Below are 22,351 nucleotides of genomic sequence, written 5' to 3' on the forward strand. Positions count from 1 at the left end.
TTTGGGATGCAAAAATTCATAAGTCATAAAAATGAAATATGTTGTCCAAGTTCTACAAATGAAAATTAATAAACTGGAGAAAAGCAATAAATGGGAAGTCACACGTCTTTCGCCACACACTTAGTCAGATATATCTTTTGTAATTGTTGGCGAATATTTGAATTGTTCTCGACGGTTTGTTTTGTAGACGGGTCATGGCGATCTAACTGAAAGTTTCCTCTGTCCCATTTTCAGAACAAATTATCCCAGAAGTAGTGACCATACAAGAGATTCTTAATCTCGGCCAAGAGAAGACCGACCTCACGACCGAGAACGAAGATGGTACTCAACCAAGTCTTCCCCCTGAGGCTGCCCAAGAAGGCGATCTTCATTTATTATGGGAGGCTCTGGCCAAGAAGAGGCGAATGAGCCGAGAACCTACCTTGGATTCCATCTCCGAGGTTCCCGAAGAGAATGAAAAGCTCAGGTTGAAACGGGAAGCTGATAAACGCTCAGAGATCTCTGGCGATATATCAGATGACCTGCACACAAGCGAGGCGGATTTCTCAATGACAAGTTCCGATGACGAATCGCGGGCAGGAACCCCGTCTCTGGTATCTTTTCTTAAAAAAGCAAGCAAATCAACCATCACGTATGGTACAAAAGTTCAAAGAGTGTCAACCAGCAAATTCTTCAAGACATTTGAAGTATCGACAACGGAGACTAAGGAACAACCGCCACCCCAAAAAACAGAGGAACCCGAGGCACTTGACATCTTGGATGATGACCCGGCTTTAGATAAAGCTGCCGTGAAAATCCAAGCCGCTTTCAAAGGATACAAAGCCCGAAAGGTAATCAAGCAACAGGAATGCCCGGCCTTTGCGGAGACATTTAAGGATTTTGAAGTTGAGCTAGGAGGAACGGTCCATCTCGAATGTGTCGCCATTAGTAAGACTGACATTATTGCTCGTTGGATGAAAGATGGGAAAGAGCTTTCCGATGGCCGGCATTATCACATAGACAATTACACTGACGGGACATGCTCATTAATTATCACGGCTGTGGAGCTCCAGGACACCGGGGAATATACATGCGAAGTTTCTAATAAGTTTGGCTCCGTCAGCCACAGTGCTAAGTTGGTAATAAAAGGTGGGGAGAAGCAAAAGGTCATAGCGAAAAAAATAATATCTCATACCAGATCCGGTACAGACAGCGAAACCGAGAGCACCTCAGGAAGCGATTTGGATGATGCCTTCAGGAAAGCGGGAAGAAGACTTCACAGAATCTTCCAATCTAAGTCCTCCCTGGAACGGTCTGACGTGGAAGACGAGATATTTGTTAGCGCCGATGAGGGAGAACTGCCACCAATAGACCACCAGACGTACCGCGAAGACGACAGATATATATACATCAGGTTTGAAGTCATGTTGGAAGCTACAGTAGCTGCCACGCGATTCAGGGAGATGTTCTCCGCCATGGGCATTCCAGTTAAGATAGATATTTTGGACCAAGGTCCGAAGAAGATTGAATTAAGAATAATGAAGGTAGAAAAGGGAACCACTGAGCAGCAAAGAATGGAAGCCAAGCACCAAATGACCATGTTAACATCAGACACCGGTAAGGATAAATGTCTCCTTCTTTTGTTCCATGTTCCAAATGGCTGAGAATAGTCAGCGATGACGCAATTCTAGTACTTTGGAGCTATTTAAGGTGCACCCTATTTTCAGGATCATACTTAAGCCACTAGTCATGCGCAATGTTGCTTATGTTGTAATCAGATAAAATATGCACTATATGACCAAAAGTATGTCCGTTCATGAAATTTCTGCCGTGTTAGATCTGCCTCAGTCTGCTGTATGCGGTATTATTGTGAAGTGGAAGCATCTTAGATTAACAACAGCTCAGTCGCGCACACTCATGGATCGGAGCCGCTGAAGTGCGTTGTGCGCACAAAGGACGTTTTAGTCGGCTTCCAACTTGGGACCACCATTGGACACCTTTGAGATGAATAGGGAAGATGGTTGTGAGCCAAACCTTCTCATCCAACATCAGCGCCTGACCTCACAAACGCTCTACTGGATGAACGGGCAAAACTTCCAAAGAAACTCCCCAAAATCTTGTGGAAATCCTTCCCAGTAGAGTGGAGGCCGTTTCCTCCGTGAAGAGGGGGGGCCACTCCAGATTAATGTCCATTGGTTTTGGAATAGGATGTCCAACAAGCTCATTTAGTTATGATGGTCAGGTGTCCGCATACTTTTGGCTGTATAGTGTACACATTGGCAAGGTTGAAGGTCTTAATCTTAGTTTTGTAGGGTAAAAACCTAAATTGATGCCTTTTTGATACAATTGAAGGATATGAATATTATATATAACCCTTCAGCATGTTATGTTACATTTAGGGCAGCCGAGATGTGGAATTAGCTTTCAAATTGTTTTGGCAGATTCATCACAAAATTTAGCATAATTCTCTACATTATGACATGTGACGGTTATTTTTCCCCCCAAAGCACCTATCTTTATTACCGAGCTTCAGAACCAAGAGGTTCAAGATGGCTACCCGGTCAGTTTTGATTGCGTTGTTATCGGAAAACCAATGCCAACAGTCCGCTGGTTTAAAGACGGGAAGGTCATTGAAGAGGACGACCATTATATGATCAACGAAGACCACGAAGGATGTCACCAGCTCATCATAACCGCCGTCATCCCAAAAGATATGGGGGTGTATAGATGTCTGGCAGAAAATCGTATGGGGGTGTCATCCACCAAGGCCGAGCTCAGAGTTGACTGTAAGTCTTGTCGTTGTTTAATTTGTGGAGTCTGGTGTGATATGGTCGTCATCTGTCCAAAGTCCTGTCCACATCTGCCCATTGTCTACCTGCATTTAAAGGAGTTTAAATCGCCCCCTCGCCCTAAGATATTTGTTATAAGAGCTTTACAGGGGGACCTGCGAGGCTGGAAACAATCTCTAGCGCTAGAGGCTCAGTCTGTAAACAATGCAGGAAGAGTCCAGCAAGTGGATTCCCATGGTAGGGGGTCATGGGAAATATTTGCATAAAAGTATATATTATCAACTATCTATATCCATATCAAGCTGGAAACTATAAATACAATTAATAATAAGATTACTACAGGTGTCACATCTTCCCTTTAATATTATACTTGCTAAGGATAAGCTGAAACATGGCTGTTACACTTTCCACAGCAGAAAAACTGCCAGGGAGAAGTGTATAATTCCTTTGATTATCCTCTTAGTTTTAGCTATTTTTGCTACTTTTACATTTATTCTAGTTCTTCTTTATAGCTGAGTACCCTCCATCTGTAACTGTAAAGACATAAGCGAAGATTAACTTTTGAACCTGTAAAAATATGCGGCTGTGCTACACATTACCACCACCAGTTGGCGCTATTGCACACATTTAGGTTTTAGCTTTCTTATGCATTTAACACAATGTGATTTTTAAATAGTTTTTTTCTTAGCAGCTTCTAATAGTATTTGATTTTATTTCCTTGCATTTTCCACGTCAAAACAACATTAACAATGTCAGCATTGTATTTCTGAACCATTTCATGTTATTTTAAATGTGCTTTTCTTTCAAAAACAAGGATATTTTCTTAAGTGACCCCAAACTTTTGAATGACAGTGTGTTTATATTTTTATATATATATATATATATATATATAAATATAAAATGCAATATCTATACAAATAAAGCTCATCGTATGTATATGTAATATTTTGAAATTTATCTTATAGTAACCAGTTCAGATTACGATACGGCAGAAGCAACCGAGACATCGTCCTATTTCAGTGCCCAGGGTTATATGTCCAGGTAAACGCTTCGATAAAAACGACTTAATGAACACGTACGGCAAATGTAACTCATATATTCATTGCTAAGAACTTGCATTGGTAAATACTGATTTTACCCCCTGGTTGGTATTAAAGGCCCCTTTTACAGAATACAGTATTGGGAAATGGAAAGCTAGATTGTCTTAATACGTTTTAAGACTAACACAGTATTTTGCTAAGGTATTTCTAGTAATATATTTCATTATATTACTGTGGAGCTCACTGTGTTAGGGCCATCGTCTTCTGATCTTATTTATGAGAGCTGACGTCCCTTTGAAATCAATGGGAACGCTAGCAACCAATCACATGCATGCTAGCATACTTGTGATTGGCGGCTGCTACACTCAATGGAAGTTCTACTGAGCATGTGCAAGCAGCATATTGCTGTATGCTTCCTGCTTTCAGTCGAGGAAGCTGGGGGCGGAGTTATGGAAGACGGAATATATACACTGATTTGCATGCTTGTATTAAATACAATATGCATTGTAATATGCAAAATAGGGCCGGAAGGCTGCTTTCAAATCTTTTATTGATATTTTAATACTTCATATAAATAATGATCGCATTGATACATTGGCATTCCAATTACTTTCATTAAAATTATTCATTATTAGAGGTAAGAAAATAGAATAAAATCTAAACCTGAAGATGGAAGAACACGATTTATTTTGGGGGATGTTTCCTCAAAATTTAGAAATTAATTCCGAAACAATAAAAAACAAAATAGGCTGAGAATTCAGTGGGCTTGGTAGGTTTTTTTCTGTGAAACTACAAAATTAAAATAAAATACATTCTAAATAAACGATTTCATGAATATAAATAACCGGGCAGACACTTTTGTGTGTCGGCCACCCTTTTTCATTTGATTTCCTCGCCGTAGGGAACAAGAAGGGTTGGAATCGGCCACCGAAGAGGAACAGCTGCCCCAAATCCTGGAGGAACTACGGGACAGCCTTGTTGCCCCGGGAACCCCGATTGCCAAATTTGAAATTAAAGTAAAAGGTAAAGTGAAAACCGCTGGAGGTCCTGGTGCTCTGATGACCCCAACAGAAACCACTATAGAGAAACCATAGAGTTTCACTGCCTGTCTTTACAAGACGTTATACAACTCTATGGTTTTTTTGCGGGGGGTCAGCAATAAGCCTAACCCTACAGGAAAAGCAAGACCCTCAAGAATAGGCAGCACAGAAAATGTCTTATCTGCTAAACTGTAACAGAAAAATGGGTCACTATAAGTCCGTAAGTCCTGTTAGAACGCTGCTTTCAGTCCTAGTTGAGAGACACATAATCCTAGTTTGGCTTTTTTAGGAATCCAAATGGACTTATTTTCAAATGACCTCTTTTTTGTATAAAATCATTTTTTAGGATACCCCTGTCCCCGTGTGTACTGGTTCAGGGACGGGCAGCCCATTCATGCTTCTGACAGAATTCTGATCACCAATAAGAAAAAGATGCATTCTTTGGAAATTCTAAACGTTACCAAGGAGGACGCCGGGGAATATTCGACGTATATCAGCAACTCCTCGGGCTCGGCCTACTCGTCCGCCAGGCTTGTGGTCAAAGGTAAGGTTATAAAGAAATACTTCTATATGCCACCATTTAAACCCCATGGAATGCCACAAAAGTCATGTTATGCACTTCATTCATCGATTCTCATTCCCCCGCAGTTCAAAAGAATTATATTATTACTGAGGGATCATGGGAAGTTCCCTGCTATGCTTTAATTGACGTGAGAAATGGAAGATGTAAATCTATATAATCTAAAATGAAACATTAAATAAGAATCATATTAGTCATATATGTTCTTCGGTGCTAGATTCAGTCCTGGTTTTATCTTTAGGTGTGACGGGTCCCCTTCAAGTCCGTCGTTGGGTGAAAGTTGTAGGGAGAAGTTAAGTGTTTTGCCATTTGTTAAAGCTAATAGTCCAGTCTGTCATTTATTGAGACAGCAGAAGGCCTTTTTGTTAAAATCAATACCAATAAGCAGTTATTTAAAGTCAGAGGAAGTGAGACTTATACTTTCAAGGAACCCTCCACTCCCGTTTTCATGTTAAAGGCATTTTGAAGTCCATTTTTCGTGGACTCCAGGGCATTCAATTTAGCGCAGCCACTCTTTAGTTACTGGAGTTTGAAAATGATACGTCTGTCATTTAACTCCGCCCCCAGCTGCCTCTACTGGGACAGAGAGCATACCTCTGTATGCTTCTTGCACATGCCCAGTAGAATTTCCATATACTTCCCTTGAAATCAATGGAGTAGCAGAATCCAGTCACGTGTATGCTGTCTGAACTACAGAGAGAATTCTACTGAGCATGTCTGCATACTAATGCTTCCTGCAGGGGTATAACTAGAAACCACAGGGCTCCGGTGCCAAAAATTGCCCCGGCTCCCCACCCCTGACTTCACCAAGCAATGTGTCCCACGGTGCCACCTTTGTCCCCAAACCGCTTGTCGGTGCCAACTTTGTCCCCAAACAACTTCTCTGTGCCATTTTTTCTCTCTCTCTGTGCAAACCAAACCACCAGGCAGAAAATGGATGTGATGTCACTTCCTGCATGCCGGGAGAGAGTGTGAGAGATCATCTGAACGGTGTTACCCGCAGTTGGCGCCTTTTAAAGGGACAACCGCAATAGAGTGACCCGGTCGCAGTTGTGACCCCTGCGACTACAGTTGTTACGCCCCAAGCTTGATGTTTTTTTAGTAGAGGCAGTTGGGAAGAGAGTTAAATATGAGTAGTCTCATCTAACTCCAATAACTGAGAACCGGAAGCTTCCATTTACATGCAGTAAAATGCAAAATGGACTCCAACGTGCATGGTTGGTCGTTAGTGGCCTAGTATGATAGTTTGATGTTGTAGACATCCGTTCTCCGGGCTTTTGACCGAGTTAAATACCATTCCTGGGTCTCCTCTCACAGGACCTCAAACATTAACTTAGATGTAATGGAATCAGCCGTTAAATGTTCTTATGTTATTACTGTTTCTATTTTAAGGACCGGAGGAGCTGCAAAAGGACAAACCGACAGAAGCCGCGGGAGGTCAGACGCTCCGTTACTTTGCAGTGTCTTTGTGTGTGCAGACCGTGATGTCATATATATATATATGACATTTTTATGGTTAATCTGGGAAGTGCCGTACAGCGAGTTCCAGCTCTATGCTTATTGTTTAACATGACTCAAACGCCTTTCACAAAATGCCACATGGATATCATGTTATGTTGCCATAAATCCAGTTAATTATTGCTGCGTTGAAGGTTTGAATGGATCTTATGAGTCAGAACGTCTTAAATGTGTTGTTGGGCCCTCATTTACTAAAATAGCTTTCAAAAAGTCACAGCGAGTACCTAAGATTCAATGTATGTGAATCATCACTAAATATTATATATACCTGCATTGCACCAACTTATTTCACAAGACTGTATGTTCGGGTCGTAGACAAAACCCGATGAGATGTAACAATATATATACATCTATATGTCTATCTCTCTATAGAATAAAGTAGAATGTATATTGTATATAATAATGTAGAATGTATAGAATATTGTAGAATTTTTATTGTATATAATGATGTAGAATGTATATGATAATGTAGAATGTAGATACATTATTTTTAAACAATGTATCCAAATGTATCTCTGTGCGTTTGAAAAGAGAGAAGATCTTTCATTTACTGAGATGAAGAATTGTGTTGCTTTTGTAGACCAAGAAAAACCTATCCCACCCATGTTCCTGGAGAGATTCACAAATAAGAAAGTTCAGAAAGGTTCCAGCATCACATTATCCGTGAAAGCTGAAGGTGAGAGACCAACATGCTTTACGTCACATATAGCGTCCCAACTGCTAATTTTTGGGTTATATTATAAGTCGTTGTCTTCTGCTTGGACCAGGTCAGGTGGTTCCATCAGATCCAGCTCACCGTAATTCACAATTGTTGTCCATTCTGTAGACTCAACGTTGACTTAAGTCAATCTGTAGTTGGAAAGCTCTGCCCTTCATAACTGCGCTGCATTCATAATACCCATTAGACTTCACTTCTACCTCTTTTGCTTTATATATATATATATATATATATATATATATATATATATATATAAAACCCACCCATGTCGCTCTGCTGTACAAATTAAATCTTTACTCAAGTAATTGATTTTCACCATTTGGAGTAATATATCACATGGCATTATGTTTGTCTTTTGTTTGATTTCTTTGGAAAAAAAACTCACCATAAGGTATTGCTCTTTAGGTATACCAGCGCCAACAATTACTTGGCTGAAGGAAGAATCCCCAGAAGACGTCCTTTGGATCAAGCCGGAGACCCCTGGGTACAAACTGGCCAGCTCCAAAATGCACCACAGCCTCATCTTGTTGGACGTGGGCACAGAGTTCTCAGGAATTTACACTTGCATCGCGACCAACAAAGTCGGACAGTCCATCTGTAGCGCCTCCGTTGAAGTTGTAGAAGGTAAAAGCCAAGTGTGGGCATGGAGTTTTTCTTAATAACCCGGTCTATTAAGCCATGTAATGGTATTTACAGATTGAAATAAACAATATATATATTAAAAAGCCATGTTACGCGTGTACCATGAGTGCAGCCATCTCTACTCCCTGTTTTCAGGTTCTGTATGATTATATCTGCCCTCCTCCTTAGTCCTTCTTCTTGTTAGCGGTATTACAAAAGAACTTCACGGTAAGGGATGTCTTTGTGCGGATGATACAGGATAGATATTCCTGGTGAAATAAGTGAAGCGGCAGGTTATTTAAGTAAATTAGAAGAATGGTCGAAAGTGCGGCAGCTGCAGTTTAATGTTGATAAATGTAAAATAATGCGCTTGGGACGTAAAGATCCCAAGGCAGAAAATAGCACTGGGGATCCTGTCCTGCCGTTGACAACGGACGAGAGGGCTTATGAGTTATTATTTCTGATGACTTAAAGGTAAGCAGACAAAGCAAAAAAAAGTATCAGAAAAGCAAGCAGGGTGCTGGTTTGTATAGCGAGAGGCATAGCTTGGCATAGCAGAAAGATGGAAGTGGTTCGGCCAATTTACAGATCTGTGGTCAGACCTCATCTAGATTATCGGGGAAAGTTCTAGAGATCCCAGCTCCAGGAGGATATTGACACATTGGAGAGGGTTCAGAGAAGGGCGAATAAAATGAGGAATTTTATTGGATTTCTCTTGGATTTATATAATTTGTATATGTTTGTAGAAAGTATGTAAATGATTATTTAGCGTTAGTGATATACTCATCACTTTACAGTATAATAAATAGGAAGATATAGGGTGGGTCATACAGAGATTTTGATTTGAGGACAGTAGGTATGAGGTGGTCCCTGCCCAAAGTTTTAATTTTTCTATGTTGTGTTTTACAGCAAAAGAAGCAGAGGTTCTGACAGAGACTGACAAAATTGTGAAGGAAGTCTTACTCAGAACATCCCAGCAAGGGTAGGTAACACAATATGTGTATTTGTGTAAATATATTGTTTGTTTTTTTTTTGAACTAACTCCGTTTATTGATGGTACAGATGATAACAAATTCCACATACAGGTAAGCACAAGTAATAAATGCACAAAAACAGTCAAATGAATAGTAGGACAAGCAGAGCATCCAGGTGACAGTATGCCGCAAGCATAGAAGGCAAGGCCCACAGGAACATAAGACACAATGTACACAAATCACATAGTGTAAAGGCGAAACAGCATAAAGAACACCAATCCCAGTAAAAGGATTAGTGTATGCAATCCGTCCGTAATGGAAGCTCAGCAGTGGAATATATCATATTATATGGCAGGATGACAAATTATACAATCTAGGAGTAGAAGACCAGTGAGCATAATACTCCAAACAAAAGATAACAAACGAAACAAACAAATATAATAAAAGAAACAAAATAAAATAAAATAAGACGCATACCAACAAACCGCCAATTACAATGCTCCAAATATATTGATGCGTGATGGAAGATCAATGAATGGTGTGAGTGGGGCTAATAATCAAGGCGAGACAAGGAGTCCCAATCCACACCTGGCACGAGAGGCCCCTTCACTCATGTAGAGAGGCCCAAGATACGAGAAAACTCGGGAGAAGTGACCAATCGTTTCCACCAAAACCATCTGCGCTCAAACTGAGGAGACCTGCCCCTAGAAGCCCAAACCAATTCCTCCATATAGGAGATGTATTGCATCCTATTAAGCCATGCCTGAATGGGAGGGACGCATTGTTGCCTCCAGAAGCGAGGGATGACCGCCTTTGCAGCACTCAAAATGTGAAACGTTACGGAGTTCTTATATTGGGCTAGGGAGAGATCAGTGTGGTGTAGTATAGCAGCCTCTGGCGTTAAAATATAATCCGGGTCCCCAATCTCCCGCACAACCCGCTCAATTATGGCCCAGTAAGGCTTGACGAGACTGCACTCCCACCAGATGTGTAGGAAAGTACCAGGTCCCGCCAGACACCTCCAGCAGAGGTCAGGAGCCTGTGGTAGAAAGCGGTGCAAGTCACGCGGAACCCGGTACCACCTGACTAGAAGTTTGTAGGAAACTTCCTGTATCCTACTAGCTATAGCCCCTTTATGGACCAAGTGAATGATTTGATCCCAAACGTCCGCGGTGGAGAGGCTGGGGAGATCCGCCTCCCACATAGCGATAAAGTAGGGTTTAGCCGCCGCCCTCGGTTTCAGGAGGATGGAGTATAACAGTGACATTAAATGAGCTGGTTCCCCATCTGACGCGCATAGCGACTCAAACTCCGTTAAGGATCTGCGATAATTTGTGTCACGAGGAAGCGAAGTCACGAAATGAACAAGCTGCGCGTAAAGAAAAGAGTCCCGGGGTAGAATAGCGGACGAGCGTAACAGCTGTCGCAGGGGCAAAACACCATCAGCCGAAACAACATGGTGGATGCGTAACATACCAGATGGTGAGGGAGACAGTCTGGACACCCCACCAGACCCACACCCCGGTTGAAACGCCGGGTTTCCGGACAGGGGGTACAGTGGAGAGGGGGAGGAGGTCAGGATCTTTAAAGCCATATACTTCCTAAGTATTCTAATTGTAGGGGAAATAGTAATGTGCCGAACAGGGGAACCACGCCCACGCGGGTCTGGTAGCCAAGGATATGTAGAGATAGGGGACGGCAATGCAGCGTTCTCAAGAGCAATCCACTGCTTGGGCGCAAGCACCGACCATTCTACCACCCTGCGGAGATGAGCCGCATGATAGTATAGCTCCAGGTCTGGAACCCCCAAACCCCCACTCAACTTGGGACGAGTAAGATGGGTAAAAGCTAAACGGGAGGAGCCCGAGGCCCAAATATACTTAATAAAAGCTCGCTGGCAAGTCCGAAAATAAGAGCGTGGGAGAAAAATGGGGAGGGTTTGGAACACATACAAAAACCTGGGCAAAATATTCATTTTTAGTACTGACACCCTCCCAAACCAGGACACATGCGGGAACGCCCATTTACTCAGGTCCACGGAGACCTGATGGAGCAAAGGTAAGTAATTCAAATCATATAGCAAAGAAAGATCACTCGGAATCTTTAAACCAAGGTATTTGATAAAAGTGTCGCACCACCGAAAGGGGAAGCGACGGCACAGGGCCAATTTAGCGTGGGCAGATACATTAACCCCTAGGATTTCAGATTTATCCATATTGATCTTGTAATTGGAAAATTTCTGAAAGGTATCTAATTCAGTAAGTACGTGAGGCAGAGAGTTACACGAGTCAGACAGAAGACACAACATGTCATCCGCAAATAACGAGAGCTTATGTTCTTTGTTGGCAATGGATATGCCTTTAATAGAAGGGTTGCTTCTAATAGCATTAGCTAAAGGTTCCATACCCAGAATAAAGAGAAGCGGGGATAAGGGGCATCCCTGTCTGGTGCCGTTCGACAAGGTGACTGGCTGAGAGAGAAAACCATTTACCGAAATTCTGGCAGTGGGATTATGATATAAGGACTCAATCCAGCCCCTAAACACTGGGCCCAGGCCCATGTGCCGGAGCACCTGAAAAAGATAAGGCCAGGCCACCCTATCAAATGCCTTCTCCGCATCTGTAGAGACAAGGGCCATGGGCATGTTGGTCCGATGTGCATGTGACAACACATTCAACACCCGTATCGTATTGTCCCGTGCCTCACGCCCCGGGACAAAGCCCACCTGATCTAGGTGCACTAGAGATGGGACAAAAGGCTTGAGGCGGAAGGCCAAGATCTTGGCCAGGAGTTTAATATCAGTATTTAAGAGCGAGATAGGGCGGTAGCTACCACATTGTTCTCCATCTTTTCCGGGTTTAGGAATCACGGCTATATGCGCCGTGTTAGTGTGTGGGTCTAAATGGTCTCCCTTGGCGAGTCCATTAAATAGCGTAACCAAGTGGGGACCCAAGATGTTAAGGAATTTGACATAGTAGGACTTCGTGAGCCCATCAGGGCCAGGGCATTTTCCATTGGGTAAAGAGGTGACTGCGTCCCGCACTTCCCCCAACGTAATAGGGGCCTCCAAAAGGGCAGAGTCTGCCACTCGCAGATGCACTCCCAAATGTTTATCCATGTAAGATTGTAAAGTAGGGTTGGAGGAGGGGAAAGGACCTGAAGCAGATGGCAGATTATACAGAGAATGGTAGTACTCCTGAAAACAAGCCGCTATCTTGGGCGTAGAGAAGTGGATCCTGCCATCCCGGTCTCGTATTTTAGGAACAAAAGTGGACGCTCGTTTAGCACGTAGGGCCCTAGCCAGTAATTTACCGGCTTTATCGCCAAACTCATAAAAACAACTACGGGTCAACAGGAATTGCCTTTTAGCACGAGTATTGGTGAGGTTGGCCAGTCTGTCCCTCAGGACAGTAAGCTGAGTTAAAACGTGCAGTGCAAGGGTGAGCTTATGAGATCTTTCTAACTCTGCTATTTGGTACGTCAGGTGCAAAATTTCGCCCAGAGCCAATTTTTTAAGGTTAGCACCCATTTTAATGAGGTGTCCCCTAATCACTGTTTTGTGGGCTTCCCATATCGTGGAAAAGGAGAGGTGCGGTGCGGTATTCTCAGCAAAATAATGCGTAAGCTCTTTACTCAAAATCCGAACGTGAGCGGGTGTGGAAAGGAGGGATTCATTAAGCCTCCAAGCCCAAACTTTAGGGGGGAGGTCAGCAAGAGACAATTCAATGTGAACAGGGGAATGGTCACCCAGTATGGAAGTTCCAATGTTAGAAGTGGTGAGCATTGGCAGATAATAGTGAGAGAGAAAAAGCGAATCAATTCTAGTGTATCTAGTGTGTGTAGGAGAAAAATATGTAAAATCCCTGGTGGATGGGTGTTGTGTTCTCCACGCGTCAGCCAATTGTAAACTGTGAAGTAGATGCTTAATGTCACTGTCCCGGCTCCGGACGCAGCCGGGAGTGTCTCCGTCCCGGCTCCGGACGCAGCCGGGAGTGTCTCCGTCCCGGCTCCGGACGCAGCCGGGAGTGTCTCCGTCACGGCTCCGGACGCCGCCGGGAGGAGGTCTGGCCGCGGGTCCCGTACGCCGGCCGTTCGGGACGGCGGTCGGTCCTCCGCCCGCGGCACTAGTAGCGGGCGAAGGGTTGTCCGCGGGTCCCGGGAAAACATCCTCGCGGACAGCGGACGACCCTCCGCCCGAGGTAGTAGGACACGGGGAGGCTTCGGCCCCGGGAACAGTAGTTCCCGGAGCCAGTATACTTACCCGTCCTCCGGTCGTCGGTCCGCCTCCCGGGCACGCTGCACGTTGCAGGAGGATTGATGGACGGCTGGGGGGCGTGGTTTTGGTCCTGGTCTGGGAGGGGCTTGTGGAATGGCGCCAGTTTTAAAAGCCGGCTGTGCCTTTCACAAGCACCCTGTTGTGGTCTTCAGTTCGTGTATCTAGCTCGTGCATCTTGTTTCCTGTTTTTGACCTTCGGCTTGCCTGACTCTCCCTTGCTCCACGATTCGGTACCTTTGCTTGTTATCTCTGGTTTTGACCCCTGGCTCGTCCGACTACCTGCTCCGTGTATCAGACCCCTGGCTCGTCCGACTACCCGCTCCGTGTATCAGACCCCTGGCTCGTCCGACTACCCGCTCCGTGTATCAGACCCCTGGCTCGTCCGACTATCCTGCTTTGTGCTCCTGTCTCGTGCTGTGCCTTGCCGCGGCTGCTGCCGCTCAGAGTCTATCTCCAGCTGGTGGGAGGTTGTCCACTGTTGGGATCATCTAAGTCCTGGACTGCTGCTGCTGGGAATTCCCCTCTCAGTAGCGGTAGTTTGGGCGGAAGAACTTCTGCGGGGACGACCTTCCTTAATAGTCCAGCGAAACAGTGACATTACAACAGGGTCATGGATCCATCTGAGCTTGGCAAGGTACTCTCCACCCACGGACAACGGCTGGATTCCCATGAAGTCCGTTTCTCCAGCATACAGGACACTTTAGACCAAATGGCCCGGGCTATTCAAGTTTTGGTGGCCAGATCTGATCCTGGCTCTGGGGGTTCTCCGTCTGCTTCCTCCACTTCCTCTCCAGTCGCGACTTCTCCTCCTGCTGCGAACACCGGGACTTCCTCCGTTCCCTCGTCTGTGAAACTCCCTGCTCCCGCTCGCTACCATGGGGAACCGGAGGCCTGCCGGGGCTTCCTTAACCAGTGCTCCATTCAATTCGAACTAACTCCTCACTTGTTTCCTTCAGAAAGAGCCAAGGTGGGATACCTGATTTCCTTGTTGTCTGGCAAGGCACTAGCCTGGGCTTCTCCCTTGTGGGAGAGGGACTCTCCTCTTGTGTATAACTGCTCTGCCTTCATTTCGGCCTTCCGGAAGACTTTCGACACCCCAGGCAAAGCTGCTTCTGCGTCCTTGTCTCTGCTTCATACCACCCAGGGCTCCCGTTCGGTCGCTGAATATGCTATTGAATTTAAGACTCTTGCAGCTGAGGTTAATTGGTCCGACGAAGCTCTCATCGCGGCCTTCTACGATGGCTTATCGGAACGGCTTAAAGACTAACTTTCCACCCGGGATCATCCTGCTGAATTGGATGATTTCGTCGCCTTGACACTCAAGCTGGACAATCGGATCCGAGAACGTTTGTCGCAAAAAGCCATGAAACGTGAACTCAGTTTTTCTCATCAAGCACGCTCCATCTCTCCCACGAATCCTTCTATGTCTTCTGAATCCTCCGAAGAACCCATGCAGTTGGGAGCCACCAGACTATCCACCATGGAAAGATCTCGCCGTAGATCTGAGGGACTTTGTTTCTACTGTGGCCTCAAGGGCCATTTTGTTCGCACTTGTCCCAGTAAACCGGGAAACGCTCGCACCCGGACCAAGTAAAGGAGCCTTGCCCGGGTGAGCTTAGTACCGCTCCTACGTTTTGTAACAATTTACTTGTTCCTGCTTCGCTGGAATGGGATGGAAGAAAGGTTTCAGTCTCCGCCATGATTGACTCTGGGGCTGCTGGTTCATTCATTGATAAATCCTTTGCCCTCCTCCAGAAGATTCCTCTCGTCGAAGTACACCCTCCTATCGCCGTCTCGGCCATTGACGGACGACCCCTTCAACCCTCCTTCATCACACACCAGACGTCGCCGTTGCTTTTCTCCGTGGGCCTGTTCCATCGTGAAACCATATCCTTCCATATCATTTCGTCCCCCTCCTGCCCTATGGTTCTAGGACTTCCTTGGCTCCGCGTCCATAACCCGACCATCAAGTGGTCCACTGGGGATATCCTAGGTTGGGGTTCGGACTGTTCCCAGCGATGTCTTTCCACCACCACCCCCATTCGTTCTGTTTCTGCCTTGCCTATACCCTTGGTGTATTCTGAATTCAAGGACGTGTTCGATAAAAAGCAAGCGGAGGTTTTACCTCCCCACAGACCTTACGATTGTCCTATCGAACTTTTGCCCGGGACACTCCCACCGCGAGGTCGTATTTATCCGTTGTCATTACCCGAGTCTCAAGCGCTTGAAGAGTATATTAAAGATAATTTAGACAGAGGATTCATCAGAAAATCTACCTCTCCTGCCGGTGCCGGATTTTTCTTTGTGGAGAAAAAGGATGGGGGCTTAAGACCTTGTATCGACTACCGGGGCTTGAATCGTATCACGGTCAAGAACAAGTACCCGTTGCCCCTTATTCCGGAATTGTTTGACCGATTGCGGGGTTCCACTGTTTTCACGAAACTGGATCTCAGGGGAGCGTACAATTTAGTTCGGATACGTAAAGGCGATGAATGGAAGACGGCCTTTAACACACGTATGGGCCACTATGAATATACGGTCATGCCCTTTGGACTATGCAATGCTCCCGCTGTGTTCCAGGAGTTTGTTAATGACATATTCCGCGATATCTCCCTTCAGTTTGTTATCGTCTATTTAGATGATATCCTTATTCATTCCTCTGATATACAGTCTCATCGCCTTCACGTACGTATCGTCCTGCAGCGCCTGCGCCAGCATCGTCTCTACGCCAAACTCGAGAAGTGCCTGTTCGAAGTTCCCCGAGTCTCCTTCCTGGGTTTCATCATTTCCGCATCGGGCTTTGAAATGGATCCTACTAAACTCGCGGCGATTTCAGATTGGCCTCAACCTCAGGCTTTACGGCCCCTCCAACGATTTTTAGGTTTCGCAAACTATTACAGAAAATTCATTCAGAACTTTTCCAAGATTGTAGTCCCTCTAACCAACATGACCAAGAAAGGTGCTGACTGCAAGAATTGGTCTAGGGAAGCTGTCCTGGCCTTTATCCACCTTAAGAAGGCCTTTGCTTCGGCCCCGATTTTGCGTCATCCGGATGCCTCCAAACCGTTTATTGTGGAGGTTGATGCCTCCGAAGTTGGAGTTGGAGCAGTCCTTTCTCAGAGGAAGGACTTCAATGACAGGCTTCATCCGTGCGCCTTTTTCTCAAAAAAATTTTCTCCTGCTGAGATGAATTATGATGTAGGTAACCGTGAACTTTTAGGTATTGTTATGGCTCTTCAGGAGTGGAGACACCTTCTGGAAGGGGCAAGGAACCCTATCACAATTTTGACCGACCACAAGAACCTAGAATACCTTAGTCACGCTAAAAGACTGAACCCTAGACAGGCCAGGTGGTCATTATTCCTTTCCAGATTTTTGTTTATCATTTCATACCGGCCTGGATCAAGGAATGTCAAAGCGGATGCGTTATCCAGGCAGTTTGTCTCCGACCAAGACTCCAAGTCTGAACCTGAACCTATTATCCCTCCTTCTCAGATTATTGCCTCCGTCTCCACTCATCTATTTTCTACTTTGGTCTCTTGTATTCTCTCAGCTCAATCTAAAGCTCCTGTCCACAGTAAATGGCCCATGGACACCCTGTTTGTGCCGGAGCGGGAGAGGGAACGCGTTATGTCCTGGGGTCATGCGTCCTTAACCTCAGGTCACCCTAATGCCCAGCGAACCTTTCGGTTCATTCGTAGACAGTTCTGGTGGCCTACTATGCATATTGACTGCTTTGATTTTGTCGCCGCATTTTGTGCTACTGCTAAAAACTCTCATGTCAAACCCTCGGGGTTACTTCAACCCTTGCCCGTACCCTCCCGCCCGTGGTCACATTTAGCCATGGATTTTGTTGTGGATCTTCCCCCTTCCCAGGGCTTCACCGTCGTTTGGGTAGTAGTCGACCGATTTTCTAAAATGGCTCATTTTGTTCCCCTCCCCAAATTACCCTCGGCCCCGGAGTTAGTTCCTGTGTTTATCAACCATGTCGTTCGTCTGCACGGTCTCCCGCTCCAGGTTGTGTCTGATCGGGGGGTGCAATTCACAGCTCTGTTTTGGAGGACCTTCTGTGCCTCTCTGGGTGTTTCCCTAGCCTTTTCTTCTGCCTACCACCCCCAAACTAACGGTATCACGGAAAGAACCAACCAGTCGCTTGAGCAATTTTTACGTCTTTTTATTAATGAACACCAGGATGATTGGGCTTTACTTCTACCTTGGGCTGAATTCGCTAGGAATAATACTGTTCACGAGTCCTCCAAGATTAGTCCTTTCTTTTGTAACTATGGTTTTCACCCTTCTTCTTTGCCTTCTTCTTTCGCTCCTTCTCAAGTTCCGGCAGTAGACCTATATGTAAAACAATTACCGTTAGTTTGGGACGAAGTGCGCCGTTCTCTGGTTAATGCTGCTCACAAGTATAAGCGTTATGCGGATCGGCGTCGCCGTTTGGGTCCCTCCTTCATGAATGGGGATAGGGTATGGCTCTCCACTAAGAACCTTAGACTTAAAGTTCCGTCTATGAAATTTGCCCCCCGTTATATCGGCCCGTTTCGAATTCGTCGTAAGGTCAACCCGGTCGCTTATGAATTAATTCTTCCCCCCTCCCTTAGGATACCCAGGGTTTTTCATGTTTCTCTGCTCAAACCCCTCACCTGTAACCGCTTTACCCGATTGACTCGCCGTCCTCGTCCTGTTGTCATTGATTCCCAGGTGGAATATGAGGTGCAGTCTATTTTAGATTCAAGAAAAATTAGGAACTCCGTCTCTTACCTGGTCCACTGGAAGGGGTATGGTCCTGAAGAGAGATCTTGGGTTCCTGCTCGGGACCTACACGCTCCTGCTTTGCTCCGGTCTTTTCATAGGAAATTTCCGCATAAACCTAGTATGTGTCGGCCTATGGCCGGCCCTCACAGGGGGGGTAATGTCACTGTCCCGGCTCCGGACGCAGCCGGGAGTGTCTCCGTCCCGGCTCCGGACGCAGCCGGGAGTGTCTCCGTCCCGGCTCCGGACGCAGCCGGGAGTGTCTCCGTGACGGCTCCGGACGCCGCCGGGAGGAGGTCTGGCCGCGGGTCCCGTACGCCGGCCGTTCGGGACGGCGGTCGGTCCTCCGCCCGCGGCACTAGTAGCGGGCGAAGGGTTGTCCGCGGGTCCCGGGAAAACATCCTCCCGGACAGCGGACGACCCTCCGCCCGAGGTAGTAGGACACGGGGAGGCTTCGGCCCCGGGAACAGTAGTTCCCGGAGCCAGTATACTTACCCGCCCTCCGGTCGTCGGTCCGCCTCCCGGGCACGCTGCACGTTGCAGGAGGATTGATGGACGGCTGGGGGGCATGGTTTTGGTCCTGGTCTGGGAGGGGCTTGTGGAATGGCGCCAGTTTTAAAAGCCGGCTGTGCCTTTCACAAGCACCCTGTTGTGGTCTTCAGTTCGTGTATCTAGCTCGTGCATCTTGTTTCCTGTTTTTGACCTTCGGCTTGCCTGACTCTCCCTTGCTCCACGATTCGGTACCTTTGCTTGTTATCTCTGGTTTTGACCCCTGGCTCGTCCGACTACCTGCTCCGTGTATCAGACCCCTGGCTCGTCCGACTACCCGCTCCGTGTATCAGACCCCTGGCTCGTCCGACTACCCGCTCCGTGTATCAGACCCCTGGCTCGTCCGACTATCCTGCTTTGTGCTCCTGTCTCGTGCTGTGCCTTGCCGCGGCTGCTGCCGCTCAGAGTCTATCTCCAGCTGGTGGGAGGTTGTCCACTGTTGGGATCATCTAAGTCCTGGACTGCTGCTGCTGGGAATTCCCCTCTCAGTAGCGGTAGTTTGGGCGGAAGAACTTCTGCGGGGACGACCTTCCTTAATAGTCCAGCGAAACAGTGACACTTAACCCTGGCGATGCGGGAGTAAGGGATATGCGATGTACCTGAGGAACTATCAATCCTAGGGTCCAAAACCATATTAAAATCCCCCCCTAGGACAGTAATCCCTTCCTGAAAATCAGCCAATCTGTGCAAAGCGGAAATAAGGAAACTGGTCTGATTACGGTTGGGAGCGTATACACAAGCCAGTGTAAATTTATACGTAGCAACATTTCCCTTAACAAAAACGCACCTCCCCTCCTCATCCCTCCAGGTGTCCAGGTGTTGAAAGGGGAGAGACTTATGCAAAAGAATTGCGACACCTTTCGATTTGGATTCATGAGAGCTAGAGAGGAAAATATTGGGAAAATGTTTAGAGAAAAATCTCGGTTCACTACCCGTTTTGAAGTGCGTTTCCTGTAGGAAAGCTATCTTAGTCTTGGTAGTATGTAGGAAATGGAACAACTTAGAGCGTTGCTCCGGCTTGTTAAGCCCCCGGACATTGAGAGTGGTCAATTGTATGGCGTTAGGGCGCATGGAGAACACCTGGAGAGAGCAAGGAGACGGCGGGTAAGTGGCACGCGTCAAAACAACAAAAACAAACATATGAAAAACAATACAAACAGAATAAAACAAATGTGCCCCCAAGGAACCAGTCAAGGCTCGACCAAGGGAGTAACTGAGGTCGAAACAGGAGAGCCATCGAACCCGAGGAACGGGACAAGCCAAGTACCAGGACCACTAAGGGTCTGGCTGGCCGGCTCAGAGGGCTTGCACGTAGAAACATGCAGTAAGAATGACAAGTACGTATATTGCACAAAGCGTACATACCACAGAGACCAACACGGGCTTGAGACCCACTGCCAAAAGTAAAACGTAACTTCCCGGGATAAAGAACCTCCCAAGAAGTATAAAAAACAAAAAACATAGCAAATCGGTAAGTAACAACCACGGCACAAAGACGACGGGGCCCAAACCCACATACATGAGCAACATGGTGTATTGTGAGGCGAAACCGCCAAAAACAGGCAGATCCATAATGCCAAGAATGTGTAATGTGTAAGGTGTAAGGCGTAAGGTGACATAGTTTACAGGCCAATGAGATAAAGTAGAACAAATAAAAACTGATAGAGCTGACCGCCAGCAGAGTAGCTAGCACACAAAGGAAGCATCACAGGTAACAGAGCGTGCGCCTTGTACATAAAGTAAGTATAACGTGTTGGGACTGCATGCAGGGATACATGTAATATGCATGAAAGCATACAAAAAAGTTTATCCAGAAGTCAGAGCAGTAGATAAAGTCCGTGTTGCTTGTAGATAAAGTGGTGGCGCGCACCCTATGTCTTCAAGTGTCGGGCTGCACAGGACCCTTAGGGCGACGTTTACGCTGCGGTCTGGAGGACCATGCCAGGTCTGGAAGCGACAATTTCGCCGGTACAGCGCAGGAGTATTCCCAATCCGGGACCTCGATGTTGGGAAGTCCCAAAAGATCCAACACCACAGGGACGTCAGAAACATGTCGGATGATGTGCCGATCAGAGCCTTTCCGTATGATAAGGGAGAAAGGGAACCCCCACTGGTAGGGAATCATAGCCTCTCTCAAAGCTGTGGTGACAGGCCGCAGCACCCTCCTGCACTGCAAAGTGACCGGGGACAGATCAGGGAAGAGTTGTATCGCGTGGCCTTCCCAGTCCAGCGCACTTACCTTGCGGGAGGCCACCAAAATGGCCTCCTTCACGGTGTAGTCCCGGAGGCAACAGACAATGTCACGCGGCGGCTGAGTGTCAGGCAATCTGGGCCGAAGAGCACGATGAATTCGGTCAAATTGAAGTTCCGCATCATCCGGTCTGGAGAGCAGGTTGTTAAAGATGGAGCGAATGACAGTCACCAGATCCGCAGGAGGAACAGACTCAGGTAGGCCCCGAACCCTTAAATTAGAGCGTCTGCCACGGTTATCTAAATCTTCTACCTTTGATAGCAGAGAGGAAATAGCAGTAGCCTGTAACTTGAGTTGATCCGAAAGAGCATCCACTGTAGTGCGGGTACTGGTATTGTCTTGCTCTAGCGTTGCCACACGCTCACCGATCTGTTGTAGATCGCGTTTTATCTCCAGAAGGTCAGCCCGGAGAGGAGCATGCGTCTCGGTGATGATGGCAACAAGATCCGCCTTCGTCGGCAGGTCGTGAAGAGAGGGTTGCCGCGTAGAGGCATCAAGTTGACGGGAGCGCGGGTGCGAGGCAGGAAGATTATCTTCCAACTGGTCCTCCGAAATTGCGCTGCGTGGACTGTCCGGCGGCGAAGGCCGCAACATGGAGTCGCGGGAGTGCGCTTCATGAATATTATGAAAAAAAGCCTTCACCGAGGCGGGAGCGGTCCGCTCCTTGGTCTGGGAGGCTTTAGGGGTACTTGAGGGGCGCGAGTGCTTGCCCATCGTGAGGATGAAGACCGATTCGCGGGCAGAAAAGGCAGTGGGTCAACGGAGCTCGTGGCTCAAGCAGCCATCTCGCAGAGCGGCAGGACACGCCCCCCCTAAATATATATTGTTTACATGCATTTATAGACATGTGTGTAGCTGAAAGAGATTGAAGTGTGTGATGAGGGGATAGTGAGTGTGAGATGGGGGGATAGTGAGTGTGAGATGGAGGGATAGTGAGTGTGAGATGGAAGGATACTGAGCATGAGATGAAGGGAAAGGGAGGATAAGAAGAAAGGGATAGTAAGAAAGGGATAGTGAGAATGAAATGGAGGGATAGTGAGCGGGAGATAGAAGGATAGTTAGGGTGAGATGAAAGGGATAGTAGGCGTGAGATAGGGACATAATGGGGGATGAAGGGTTAGTGAGTGGGTGATGAAATGATATTGAGTGTGGGATGGGAAGATAGTGGGAGATGGAGGGATAGTGAGTGGGAGATGAAATGATATTGAGTGTGAGATGGGAAGATAGTGGGAGATGGAGGGATGGTGAGTGGGAGATG

At 46.6% G+C, this 22,351-nt stretch overlaps 1 protein-coding gene across 1 annotated transcript in view; it reads left to right on the top strand.

Moving 5' to 3' along the window:
- The window catches only part of LOC149276799 (obscurin-like), a 163,136-nt gene that overhangs the window by 79,390 nt on the left and 61,395 nt on the right, over nt 1-22,351 (top strand). Inside the window, 9 exon segments of the mRNA XM_089503251.1 lie at nt 253-1,596; nt 2,487-2,765; nt 3,734-3,809; nt 4,710-4,831; nt 5,195-5,392; nt 7,482-7,622; nt 8,070-8,288; nt 9,219-9,285; nt 13,322-13,366. Coding sequence (XP_089359377.1) covers nt 253-1,596; nt 2,487-2,765; nt 3,734-3,809; nt 4,710-4,831; nt 5,195-5,392; nt 7,482-7,622; nt 8,070-8,288; nt 9,219-9,285; nt 13,322-13,366 — 2,491 coding nt within the window.

The sequence above is a fragment of the Sceloporus occidentalis genome, unplaced genomic scaffold (assembly GCF_023333645.1).
Source record: "Sceloporus occidentalis isolate IW3139 unplaced genomic scaffold, rSceOcc1.0.p SCAF_224, whole genome shotgun sequence".
Taxonomy (NCBI): Eukaryota; Metazoa; Chordata; class Lepidosauria; order Squamata; family Phrynosomatidae; genus Sceloporus; species Sceloporus occidentalis.